This window comes from Phallusia mammillata, chromosome 7 (genome assembly GCF_965637545.1).
Source record: "Phallusia mammillata chromosome 7, kaPhaMamm4.hap1.1, whole genome shotgun sequence".
Lineage (NCBI taxonomy): Eukaryota > Metazoa > Chordata > Ascidiacea > Phlebobranchia > Ascidiidae > Phallusia > Phallusia mammillata.
This window is the reverse complement of record NC_137258.1, coordinates 21,040,613-21,053,264: the sequence shown is the minus strand read 5'-3', so window position 1 is coordinate 21,053,264 and position 12,652 is coordinate 21,040,613. Positions and strand designations below refer to the sequence as shown.

General features: G+C 35.3%; 2 protein-coding genes across 3 annotated transcripts in view; both read right to left on the bottom strand.

Annotated features, from left to right (window-relative positions):
* Positions 1-24: 24 nt before the first annotated feature.
* Positions 25-6,379, bottom strand: LOC145239633 (solute carrier family 22 member 15-like). Its single transcript, XM_080103000.1, has 12 exons — positions 6,050-6,379; positions 5,637-5,744; positions 5,129-5,258; positions 4,409-4,573; positions 3,938-4,067; positions 3,405-3,508; positions 3,155-3,263; positions 2,933-3,073; positions 2,620-2,702; positions 2,264-2,445; positions 1,066-1,278; positions 25-800 (listed from the first exon to the last, which is right to left on the bottom strand). Exons 1-12 carry the CDS (start codon positions 6,134-6,136, stop codon positions 744-746), a joined length of 1,509 nt encoding a protein of 502 aa, XP_079959126.1. The 5' UTR covers positions 6,137-6,379; the 3' UTR covers positions 25-743.
* A 1,119-nt stretch (positions 6,380-7,498) lies between these two features.
* Positions 7,499-12,652, bottom strand: part of LOC145238085 (phospholipase D1-like) — a 31,625-nt gene continuing 26,471 nt past the window's right edge. For both annotated transcript variants that reach the window (XM_080101135.1, XM_080101136.1), the window contains 6 exons: positions 12,270-12,370; positions 12,036-12,173; positions 11,573-11,675; positions 10,735-10,948; positions 10,292-10,405; positions 7,499-9,837 (listed from right to left, as the gene is read on the bottom strand). In XM_080101135.1, the coding sequence (XP_079957261.1) occupies positions 9,730-9,837; positions 10,292-10,405; positions 10,735-10,948; positions 11,573-11,675; positions 12,036-12,173; positions 12,270-12,370 (778 nt within the window). In that variant the 3' untranslated portion in view covers positions 7,499-9,729. The remainder of the gene's footprint in view (positions 9,838-10,291; positions 10,406-10,734; positions 10,949-11,572; positions 11,676-12,035; positions 12,174-12,269; positions 12,371-12,652) is intronic.

Sequence of the window (12,652 nt, the reverse complement as noted above, 5' to 3'; positions counted from 1 at the left end):
TTCATTCAAAATCTATATACCATCTTGTTGAGTCATAAAGGATGTAATACACACTTAAGTAGGTATGTCACATGAATGCACAAAACATAATTTTAAAACCACTGCTTTGAGCAAAGTCAGGTACAATACACAATTTAGCAAAAATTCGGATAGAGTGCACTTGGAAAGACACAACATACATATGCTCACAAAAAATGATTGTAAAACACTAAAAAAAACACATTACATTTTGGGAAAACGGAATAAATCATTCTAAACCACTGGTACTAGCTAAAGCAAATTGTATGTAACATAATACACATAGGTAAAACCGACAGTCTGTGTTGGATAAGTTACAAGGCAAGAAATTTAACTCATGTTGCAAATTAGGTGCAATAGGTACATAATAATACATGCTATGGAACAGGTCTTCAGATTAAGTACTGCACTCCATTAAAGGTAAGTTGTTGTTCACAAAAATTTGGTTTGTACTACAAAAACAAATTCTAACAACACTCTGAAAAATGTCAACACTCGGAAAAATCAAAAATGTCACACAAACAAAATTATTACACTTAGCGCGAAAATGTATGAAATTGTCAGTAAGGCAATAAACATTCACACATATTGCACAATGTATGTGCACAATGTACCATATAATAATTCTAAAACCAATAAAAATACTTGACATACCTAACACAAAAACTTTTTAGTACCTACAATAATTCAAACATTAGGATAACAAAAATTTTATTTAATACTGATCATGTCATTTCTGTTACGTCCCCTTCTTCACTTTCAGATGGAACCAGAAGTTTTATCTATTAAACAAAACAAAATCCATGAAAAAAAAATCACCTCCATAAGTAGTCCTTTATAAGTTTATGTAACGAAGTAACAAAAAGTTGTCAAAAAACTTTCTGAGCTTGACAAATATACTGGGACATACCACTTTAACTCTGAATTTAGTTGAAATAATATTGCCTCTTATCTGCAACCTGTCAGTGTATGTATCACTTGCTTAAAAAATGTAAGAATGCATGCAAACACACATACAGTAGCATAAAACAATATTATTCCACTCACTTGATCATTTCCGTTTGAAATATGATTTTTAAACATTGTGATGATTGGGAAATGAACATCATCTGGCTTTCCTTTGTTTAATTGCTTTAGCACATCGTCAAAAGTATCTGGTGGTTTTCGGCCCAGAGTTTCAGGCAAAAGCATAGCTAGAATTCCAGCAGAGACTCCAGCAAAACCAAACATAGAGTAAGCCAAGTAGGAGTTGTAAGAAATCTACAGAAGTCAGAACAACAATTACATAAACATTTTAAACATAGAAACACGTTTTAAACAAAATCAGTCGATTTAAAAACTTAGAAAATATATTCATCTAAAAAAATAGTATAAACCAGCGGCTCTCAAACTGGGGTCTGTGGTCCTTTAGGGGTCCGTGAGGCAATTTTTTTTTGGGCGGGGGGGGGGGGGGGGGGCGCGAAAAGGTTGAAGTAATTCTATAATCTTCTTTGGCGTCAGTTTGTGCCACTGAATAAGTTTAAATCAAAGTAAAAGTTAGAATCGACTGTTTTCATTGCTAAACAATAGCGTTTATTGCATGACAACTAACAAAAATGCAATTGTTCGCACACAATCGTAATGTTTTTGTCTTGTCTGTGATGTCAGATGCTGTCTTTGGATCATTGTTATGCACAATTTTGCACAACTAGCTAAAATCCTGCAATGAACTTTCGTTTTTCTGAAATACACATTTAGGCTTAAGGACCGCAAGCCCTCGAAATTATGGCAAAGGGACTGTTTGGAAGAAATAATGAAAAAGTTTGAGAACCACTGGCATAAACGATCCAAACAAAACCTTAACACTTAAAAAGCAGTGAATGTATGATTCGGTCTTGCAAGTAAAGTCACATAAACACACTCTACCATGCTTGGGCTTTTTCGAATATTATTCGAATTACATGTCTTTGCAGTTTGGTCAAATATTCATGAATACAAATACTTTTTATTCAAGTAGCTGTCACTCAAAAATTACCAAAGTATTTATGAAATGGAGTACAGTCATACAGGGTTCATACAGTACTTGAATACTGGACGGGTGTATTTTACCCCATGTCTGCTCCCCACAACAAGTACAGCTTGCCAAAAATTACCATGTACTCACAAAAAAGGGTGCTGTTGGAAGCATGCGGGAAACACTCCGCAGGTATTAAGGTGCATAAAAAAACATAAAACAGTTTGTAGTTTTGATCATAAATTAATTTACCAAGGATTTTGAAAAGGATGCCAGAATTCCTCCAACTCTTGATGACATTGATGAGGAACCCATGGCCACATTTCGAACCACTGTGGGAAACAGCTCAGGTGTGTATATGTACACTGTAGAGAAACTGGCTGCAATCATCATCTTACCCAATAGGCCACAGACCAGTTTGCCACTCGACTTTTCTGAAACAGGCAACAAAACTAAGAGTGGCTGCAATGCATATGCACGATAAAATCCAACTTTGTTCACACAACTTCTGAAAAAATGCATTCTATGACAAACTCAGTGACTACAAACGAAAAGTTGGTGCATATTGTCTCCACAATTATTAGTTTAGAATATTTTATGTCTATTACCTTTGTTTTGAAAAGCCATGATTGCAAGGGAAAATAAACCACTGAATATGAAGCAAGTCACCAAGAGTCGTTTTCTTCCACACCTACATAAATAACAAGTCATACTAATGGATGAAATATAGACCTAAACAGTGACCACAGAGTCTTTTCAAACAAAAAACATTTAAGAAAGTGTGTTTCACCACATAAAAATAGAGGAAACTTGGGAAAAAACATTCTGGTCAGACCAAAAACTATTTGTACAATGTTTCCTAATCTACCAGATTAAATAAACACGAAACATATGTTTTGTCCTTGCTATATCAGTATTTACCACATCCTGTTTATAGTCAGAAGGCAAAACAGCAATGCAGGAAATTCAACAAGTCCTTGCAGGCCCTCACTCAGGTAAAGATTTTTGCTTATGTCACTTGCAGCCAAAGCGAGTGCATAATAAATAAAACTGTTTACAAACCTGTAAAATAGAATTGAGATAATGTGAACATGGATGGCAATATAACTACTTTAAATTGTGATCATGATATCGCACACTTACCATAAATATGCCATTATAAAAGCTCTTTTTCTTGTTTCAATATTTCCTAGAAGATCAATCAGGGTGTAATGTTGATTTATCTTATCAATCTTTTTACGAAGGTTTATAACTGCAAAGCAACAAAAAACAACCTTACTTAAATTGTACAAACATGACAGATGCATAACAACACATCTGAAGTAAATATATTTGTCACTAAATCAATATCATATGAGTACATCAACAAGGGATTTGTGAACAAAGTGTATACCTGGGTCCTTGACACCATTGCGTTTTGCCATTTTGACCAAGAGCATTTCGGCTTCAACTAATCTTCCTTTAGAATATAACCAACGCGGAGACTCACACAATGTCCTGCAATAAAGGAAAAAATATATAAACAGGGTTGGTTCATCCTGTTCTTGTTTGACAAACAATAAATGCTCAACAACAATTTGACAATGAGCTACTTGCACCATTTCTGATCTCTGAGAGCTAGTACACTTGTTTTGTTTTTTTAATTTTTCATTATTCAATGGTAATGGCATATAACCACAAACGTATAGCATATAACTATTAACTTGAAATACATGTTTGGGGAGACAGACTAATCCAGTAAATCGCATAACAAATGTTCAATGTTTTGTGCCATTATTATGACAATTGTCTTTGTGGTTTATCCCTAAGCAATAAATGGATCATGCAATTACCAAATACATATGTATGTTCACATTAAGATGCTGTTTTGCAATCAGTTTAGATAAGACCACATGCTAGTTTGTACTTTCGATGTTACAAGCATACCATATACAAAGTGTTGGAAAAATCTGCAGATAGGCAATAGTTCTTGTGAGTAGACGCCATGGGGTAATGTAAAATGCTGTCCAAGAGATCAACATGATCCCAACTGCAAATGTAGCACTTCCCAAAAGTCCTTGCAACATATAAACCTTTTTGAAATCATAGTACAGCATTTAAAACGAGGTAAACTTTGAATTTAAACTGACAACTTTTGGAAAAAAAATAATAACAGGCTTTTATGTTAAGCACAATTTAGTTTAATTTTGTTTTATTTGCATAATGACCCAAAATTGCTGTCTGGCACTGTTTAAAAACATGAAAAAGTTCAGCAAATTGGACTTGTTATTGAACAAATTTTTTTGTATTTCCAATTTGAAATTTATGTAATTTAATTTTTTTTAATTTTAGTTTTTTATTCGATATTAAACAAATATACTGTAAACTTGAAAGCACTGTACAAGTAAACATATGTACCTGTGTAAGCCCACCATTTGCGACCAATCATTTCCTGTGTGTAAATAAACTGTACTAAGGCTGCCCCACCCATTAGAAAGCCAACACCAAATCTAGTAGCTGCAAATGATTGCCAACTAAAGCTGTATCCGGACATCAAACTCACAGGTACTAGCATATGGAAACCTAAACAAAATGGTTTATTAACACTGCACACAATTCTTATTCAAAAACTATACATATTTTATGTAAAACATTCTTGTTTAATGATGAAAAAACGGCCCAAATAGACATAAAAACCAACATGCTTTATTGTTCAAAGATTTTGGTAAATGCTCATGCCATCATCAGTGATATGAAGGGCCACTTCATTTACACTTGTTTTATAAAGATTGTTATTTTCATGATCAAACTTATGAACAGATCTGTATTCCAAAGTACATTTATGTTTGTTTGTTGTTTAAAACATGCATTCAAAATGCAACCGGCAGTAAAAAACCTCTATTAAATACAAATGGGAACTGTGTTTCAATATTTAAACAAAAAAATACAACAGTTTCCAAACTGAAAATTAAATTTTTACAAACTATTTTTGATTCTGTTTTAAATATTGGTATTTGTTATTGACCTTCTTGTCCACAGAAGGTAAATGATTTAAGTAATTTGAAACTTATATAAAAAAATTCCACAATTTTACAACTTTTTTCCACAAAATTAATTTTTTTGTACAATTTTACTTACCAGCAAGCATAACAACTCGGCGGCCAAATCTGTCTGACAATTGACCAAAAATAACAACTCCTATAAGAAAACCAACGAAATACATTGATTGTATGATGTCTTCAATCCATGCTCTGTCCAATAAATCCCACTGAAAGAGCAAGATGCAAGGTGCTAGTCATGTCAATACAGAATTATGAGTTGTTTACAAAAAATGTCACAAATTTGTTACTTTGCACAAAGTTATTGCGAAGCCTGTTCTTAAACAAATCTTACAAGCAGTGTTTTTTTAAGGTGTTTTCCAGCGGTTTCCCAAAATTTGCCAGTAGCCTAATAAATAATTTGTTTAAGCAAATATGGCTATTTTTGGGTATTTAAATGAAACACTTGCGGTCTCTTAAAACTACTTAGCGGTCACCCAAACCAAACCTTAAAAAAAACCTGCTTACAAGTACTGTATTACAAAATTGATCAAACCAAGTTTTATTTGAAACTTATCATTAGGTAAAATTTCAAATGGCAAGTTTACCTCAACGGCTATGAAGCTTCTGTTATCGACATGAGGATTTGTTGAGTTGACTTCGCAAGGCTTTGCACCAATAAAAACCAGTAGAAATGTTTGAGGGCATAATATCAGCTGCAAACAAAATACATACATCTATATGAACATTCACGTTTATTTTTTATAATGCTGAATTCAAATCATTGGAAGAAAAAGATAAAACTCAAAAAATAGGCCATTCCTTTCTGATCTGGGTAAATAATAATAGTTTTGTAAATGCTTCCCAACAAAAATGTCAACCCTAGCCACAGGCCACCACCTCCAAGACAATCTTAAAATATTTTATTACAAGACCTTGAAACCTCTTTACACAAAAGTTTAAATAAACGTAGTTTTCGAGTAATTCAAACGCAACGTAAGACATACCAAAAGAAACTTACCGTGTTAACCAGGTGAGCACAAAACACCCAAACTTGGTATCTTCCAAACGTACCGACGACCTTTGCATAGCAGTCGTCAATGTCCATTGAAGGCCACACACTGGCGGCTAGCTAATTGTTTCTGTCTGTTTGTTTTACTCGGTGCACGTGCAGAGTGAAAACAATCTCAGAATCACTACAGTTGATCAGCTGTTTTTACTCACTTGTGACCAAATAACCACAGCCCGTTTTTTGACGGAAAACCTTGTACTGTACATGCACTTTTAAAAACAATGTCCTGCACAAAAAGCAAAGAACACTTGAATGCAACGATGGTAATTTTATCAATACAAAGGTATTTACTCTAATACCTAATCGTTAAACCTTACAAAGCTTAGAAAATTGCCATTATTTCCCCCCAGGCTACAAGCGCCACGTAGTATATTCGGCAAACCTGCTAAAATCACAATCAAAAACGTTATAGTATTTGCCATTGTTACACAAATCCTTGTCGGCAGAAAAAAAGAATTGTCGCCTGACTCAATAGTGGTTTGTTCAATAGTTATGGCTACACTGTTGCGATTACCCTATTTTGGTTTCCACTGCTGCAACTGGTCAGTCATTTCCTCTGAGAACCGCTTTTTTGTTTTTTAATATACACACCAACACAGTATCGTTTATTAGTGCATTTAGCTGCTTTTTATCACGAATTGGCGGAACGGAAGCGGATTTCAAATGTTGTAATCAACTTGCAAATAGCTGAGGTGCATAGTTTGATAAGTGAAGTAAGGTGTAGTATTTAGGTCTCAGTTTTTTTGGTTTAGATTTGTAAGGCGGTTCGCTTACAGTAACTACGCATTTGGGAAATCTACCGCATTCACGTATATTTCTATCATTTGTGTTTAACTTTTTGGTCTTTGATACGGTAGCCTATACTGTTGATGTTTTTGTTTCATTTTGATTCTCGGTGGGCGGGCAACGCCTGAATGTGCTACGCTCACAATGGGTCCGCTGTCGCGCTGCCTGTATTATTGCAAGACTGTTGGATCATTTTTCATTTTAGACGTGTGACTTCAATTTAGTTCAACCCATCGGGAATCACTGGGTCCGAGCAAGGAAACAAAAACGACCAAGATGGGATTAGAACCCACAACCTTGTAAAAACAAGGCAGTTGCGCTAACCACTCAGCCATCTTGGCAACAAAGCAAGACATCTGATTTTATTAGATGGGTGCAGGATTGCCTAATTTTTGTTCAAAATACCCTGCTGGGAACAGAATGGAATATCAGTTATTGTGACACATGACATATGTTCTAACCCCGGCCATCTTAACTGGTAACTGTTCCTAAAAAGATGCCGCACATTTTTATTACTCTTTGCTACACTGATATGGTTTCTTCTGCTAATAAATTTATATCTGCACAACTAACAAGAATTGCCTGTTTGGGAAGGTAAAAAAAGACGAACAGTCATGTTTGGCATTGTTTTAATATACACCGACGCACACATACAGACAGACAACGCACAATGAAAACTAATTATTGCTGTTAACTTTTACAGACAATATACAAGGCACTTAAAACATGGAATTTAGGGAATCGCCAAATTGCAAATTATCTGCATAACACAACATATAAACTGAATTAATCCAAAGTGGGTCGTGTTATTGATATTAAAGTCTTGGTCAAAAATTTTGGGCATTGTTACACACAATGTTTTGAAGTTAGCAGTTGCCTATATGCTTATATGCTACAGCAGTAGTTCTCAAACTGTGCGTCGCGACGCCTTGGTGCGTCGTTTCAATTTTCCAAGGGCGTCGCAGAATATTTCCGTTTCGTAACTTTTTGTTGTTGTATCAATAAACACAATTTTAATAATAAGTATCTTAATTAACTTTTATTTGCTGGTGCAAGTCCAGAAAACTTTTCCAGAGGCGTCGCAATAAAAAAGTTTGAGAACCACTGTGCTACAGCATAAAGGCTTTAAAAATCGTGACATTAACGGTTGTTGAAATAGGGTAAATAGTTCAAAGAGCTTTAAACATTCATTGGTTGGAACGATTGCAACGCAAAAGTGCTGAACGTTGATACTGAACATAATCAATTTGAACAATTTGAAGCGCGTTTTTGTAAATACTGCATGCACAAAAACAAAATGGCGAACACTGCATATGGTGAATGCGCAAACTGTCATTGAAATTGATTTTTTTTTTTGAAAATTATGAGGATATTATCGTAATGAGGTGCTCCTGTACAGCACATCGCTGTAGCGAAAAAAATAACAGAAATATTAAAACCTTAAAAATTGACACAAACGAAAAACATCATACCGATATGGGACCACGAAGTCTTACATCTGCTTCCGTTGGTGAAAATCATAAAAATATACACGATGGAAAAAATGAGGAACATAATTACGTCATACAGGCGATACGACACACGTGATGAAACTATGGCAACGAAGAAATACACATCTTGTTCGATTAAGAAAAAAAAAACATAAAATTTGCATGTTTGAATGACTTTGGTATGGTGCGTTGGAAAGTGTGCGACAAAAAGACAGACTTTAAGTTTTATTAGTTTTATTGCCAAATTTGGACCAAACGTTAAACCGAATTTCTGTCTTCAGGTTTATGTAAAAGGGTAAAAGCATTATCCTTGTTTGTGGTAAACATAAAAATGCACCAAGACTTAAATCAAGTCAAAAATATTATTACTGAAGTTCACATCTTTCTGACGTTTTTATGCGTCGTGCATAAAACGAAACAAAACACACTTGTAAGGAAACACACGTCATACGTCTTTCTCCAAGGCAGGATCCACATTGTGACATAACAATTAAGGCACCATGACGTCATGCACATAGTCGCTTTGAATGACGTACAACCCTCAGAGGGGCTTACCCTGATTTGGATGGAACGAAAATAAATGAAGATGACTTAGTCATAAAAACATAAATAATTTGTTTTTTTTGTTTTGTTTTTCTATTTCAATCTGTGTTCCAATGAATTATTGCAGTGGTTCCTAACCAAGGAGGGATTTTAAAACTTGGGGACTTTACTTAAATTTGTACATGTGGTATGTCAATATACACTTATACGCTCTGCGAATATAACCTGTGAAGTTGATGAAAGACGCAATTTTAAATGATATTTTTATGGTTCAGCATCTACTATGTAATATTTTAGGGACGCAATTGGTCGAAAAAAGTTGGGAATCACTGAATTATTTGGTTAATTCGGGTTGATATTCCTTATCGATGGTCAAAATTTAGGTGTTTTCGTTTTAGAAAAAAGTATGGTGCTAATATGACGCCCAATATATGTATGTGATGCAATAATACCTTCAAGATAATGAGCAATAGCTATTATAAGTACTGGGAAGGTGTTATTTAAAACAGAGCATTCAATTTAGCAAATGTTTTGACAAGAAAACGATTTTTCTTCAACAAGTGCATCATACTTTAAAAAAAATCAATTACTCGTCTTACATACTGATTTAAAATGATTTAGAGTTTATCAGAAAAGGACGTTATTAAAACAAAAACAAACAAACAAAATTGCGCAAAATAAAATGGCGTTTGGAACCAAAAAAATTCAAAAATATAATGTGAAACACCATTCTGGTATCCAGCACTTGCTTGCAAGAGAGTACGAGTTTGGCACATTGCGGTGCACTGCTGTGTTGGAATGGAATTATCGTTACGTCCAGAGGTCGGTTGGTGCTATCCCCTCTTTTGTTATTGCACCCGGAGTAAGGTCCTCATCGATAAGGAAAAGCAAAGGCATGAGCACAAGGTAACCGTTCACCTAAAAAAAATGTACGTTAAAATATTCGTTCAAATTTAAAAAGGTGGTTTTTGAATGTTTTTAATGTACAATAGCTTGTCCAAAAGTTTCACAATTTTTGTTTTTAGGCTCGTTTTGCTCGTTTGTGAGCTACTCCTGTATGGAACAGTGTTACCAAAGTAGCGGTTTTCCCGCCTAATTGGGCTAGTTTTAACCCTTAGTAGTGGTTGCGTATTTTAGGCGGTTGGTTAAAAATGTCAGTTTTTGAATTTTGACATGCTTTCGTCCTTGCAAGCAGTTAAATGACGATAACATTGGGTTCCTTTATTTTTTTAGCAGTTGTGGTGTTTAAGCGAGTTTAGAAAAGCACAGTGGCGGTTTTTGAGAATTCAACTGGCAACACTGACATGAGGTACCAAAGTCTTAAGTGCCCAGGGCTTTCATGGGGTAGAATCTGGCCTCGAATTCAACAAACCTTGGTTAGTTCTTCTCTTGCAGCTCCCACATCCGTCTCGCACAGAGCTTCGCGACTAAACTCCTCGGCATCAGGAAGTTTGCGCACGAAATCGCTAGGAAGACACTTAAACACCTACAAACCACGAAAAGTTGTTTTATACAACCACGAAAACCACGAAAACCACGAAAAGTTGTTTTAATACTAACATTGTTAATTTTAAATATTATTCTGCACCCAATTCAAACAAAAATTTGAAACAAGGTGCCTAACCAAAAAAATAACAAAATATTAAAAATTGATATATATGTTTGATGTAACTAAGGGGAATACATGACTTATTCAAAACTGAACCAAACCATAAAACAATAAAGCCAATGGTAAACCTGGTAAAAAAATGATAACTTTACAATACTTGACCCCCAAAAAAACGCAACAATAACAACATAAATGGTTACACCAACCTTTTCATAAACCGTTGTATTGACAGCTGCAATCCTGGTCCAAATCTCTTTGAAGAAATGTTCGCTTGAAGCATCCGCTACTGACAAACCTGCATCGGCAGTCAGGGGGTCAAAGGTCGCCTTTGTTCCGTCATAATCGCTCGGAAGCAGACCGAGATGCTCACAGAAGCATCTTCTCCTGAGAGAGGTGGCATACACACCAACCTCATATGGTCTACAAAAGAATTATTGAAAATCAAAGTCGTTCTTTGTAGGTAGTCAAAAACAGCGTCAAATTTGGAATCTTGGATTACTGTTAAACATTATAACCATATTTTGTGTAGATTACTATTTAGTAGGGTTACAGTGAGTCACAGGGTTTGCACAAGGCACAATTATATTCCATCGCTTGGGATATTTTGTTTGCCTTTAGGGTTAAACAGTCACAAAACATGTAGCAAGTGTATCAAAAAGAAAATCACACTCACACATATAGAAATAACTTATTCAAATGTTAACATTATGTTGGTTTCCAACCAGATTTGAATGTTGTTCTTATGTTGTTACTTAGTTTTATGCGTGTATAGTTTTGGCCTGTAGCATGTTACTACTGACATGACCGTACACTCAGCCAGTCTGCCCAGTTACAGCTGAGGTACAGTTGAAGTTAATCTGGTCTTTACTCTCAATCTACCTTAGCTGTTGTATGTATGTTTTACGTTTATGTTTTTTTTTTTATATAATCTTGTAATATTCTATTTGAATAAGGTAACAAAATAAGTTTACACATAAAGAGACTTTTTCAGGATATGCTGTTTAGGGAAAACAGAATGACAAAAAGCAAACTGAAACAACTTACTTCCCATCCATGGTTGACGGAATCATCTGGGTGTCTTCAACCAACAACGCTACTTCACTGTCACGTGTTCCTGACATACTGCGATCGTTGATGTTGGCAGAGCCTGTGACGTCAAAAAGATAAGTAAGGGAAAAGTAAGTTCACAAAGTTGTGTTTGATCGATTACTGGTCAATCTGGCGATCCCCTACTACGAAGCTGACATGTGCAGCAACGGTGCTTTTGATTTGACTTTCGACAGCTTACTGTTGAGCCTGTCCCTAAGTATTGTGTCGTGGAAGTCGTAATTTTTGTTTACTTTGGTTCAGTTTTATTAAAAACAGCAATAAATTGTACAAAAGCAGCAGAGTCGGAGTGGGAAACTTTGTAAAGAGTGAAGTGAATAATTTTTCAACCGACTTCACAAGCTTAAATACCAGAAGACCATATACCAATTTTGCTATTGTTCAAGGATTGATGACCAACCTATGATAACAAGTCGATCATCGGCAATCAACATCTTGCTGTGAACGTAAATCATCTCTGTGATCGGTTTATCCTGGAGTTCAGAGTGGGTACGGAGTCCACAGAAGGAAACGTATTTCCACGCGTTTCCGGCACCGACTGAAACAACACACAAGTAAATGGTAAAGAGTTATCCAGAGTTATACGTTGGGTCGGGCTTTTCAACTTTGGTTAAAAAGGTTGGCAAAGACTTACTTGTTTGATTAAGGTCTTCCAATAGCGATCCCACACCTCTGTTAATGCTCTTGTACTGCCAATGTAGTACAGTTCGAATTGCTTGACTTTTACTGCTGTCACTGTTAAGGAATAAATGCGCAATAATTAAAAATTCGTGACATATAAAGGTCCTAAATTGTGTGTATTAAAAATGTGTTTTGCTGACTGCCTTGTTGGTTGCGAATGTAACAACCAAGGTTGTGCAACATGTTGGTAGAGCTACTAACGTAAGAACGCACCGTAGCCAGGTTACTAATTTCCGGTAGGTGGCGTAAAAAGTGCAGTTATTTTTAAAAAAACAAAAAAACAGTGAGATTGGGATGGGGTTAGGGACTAAATTTAACAAAAAGAACTGAGTTTTC

Bases quoted from the DNA above. Each gene is read 5' to 3' on its own strand.
- LOC145239633 (XM_080103000.1), bottom strand. From the start codon at position 6,136: ATGGACATTGACGACTGCTATGCAAAGGTCGTCGGTACGTTTGGAAGA. The intron at 5,259-5,636 runs GTAAACTTGCCA...TTGCTCTTTCAG, and splicing joins GAAGCTTCATAGCCGTTGAG to TGGGATTTATTGGACAGAGC. The intron at 2,446-2,619 runs GTAATAGACATA...TGCCTGTTTCAG, and splicing joins CATGGCTTTTCAAAACAAAG to AAAAGTCGAGTGGCAAACTG.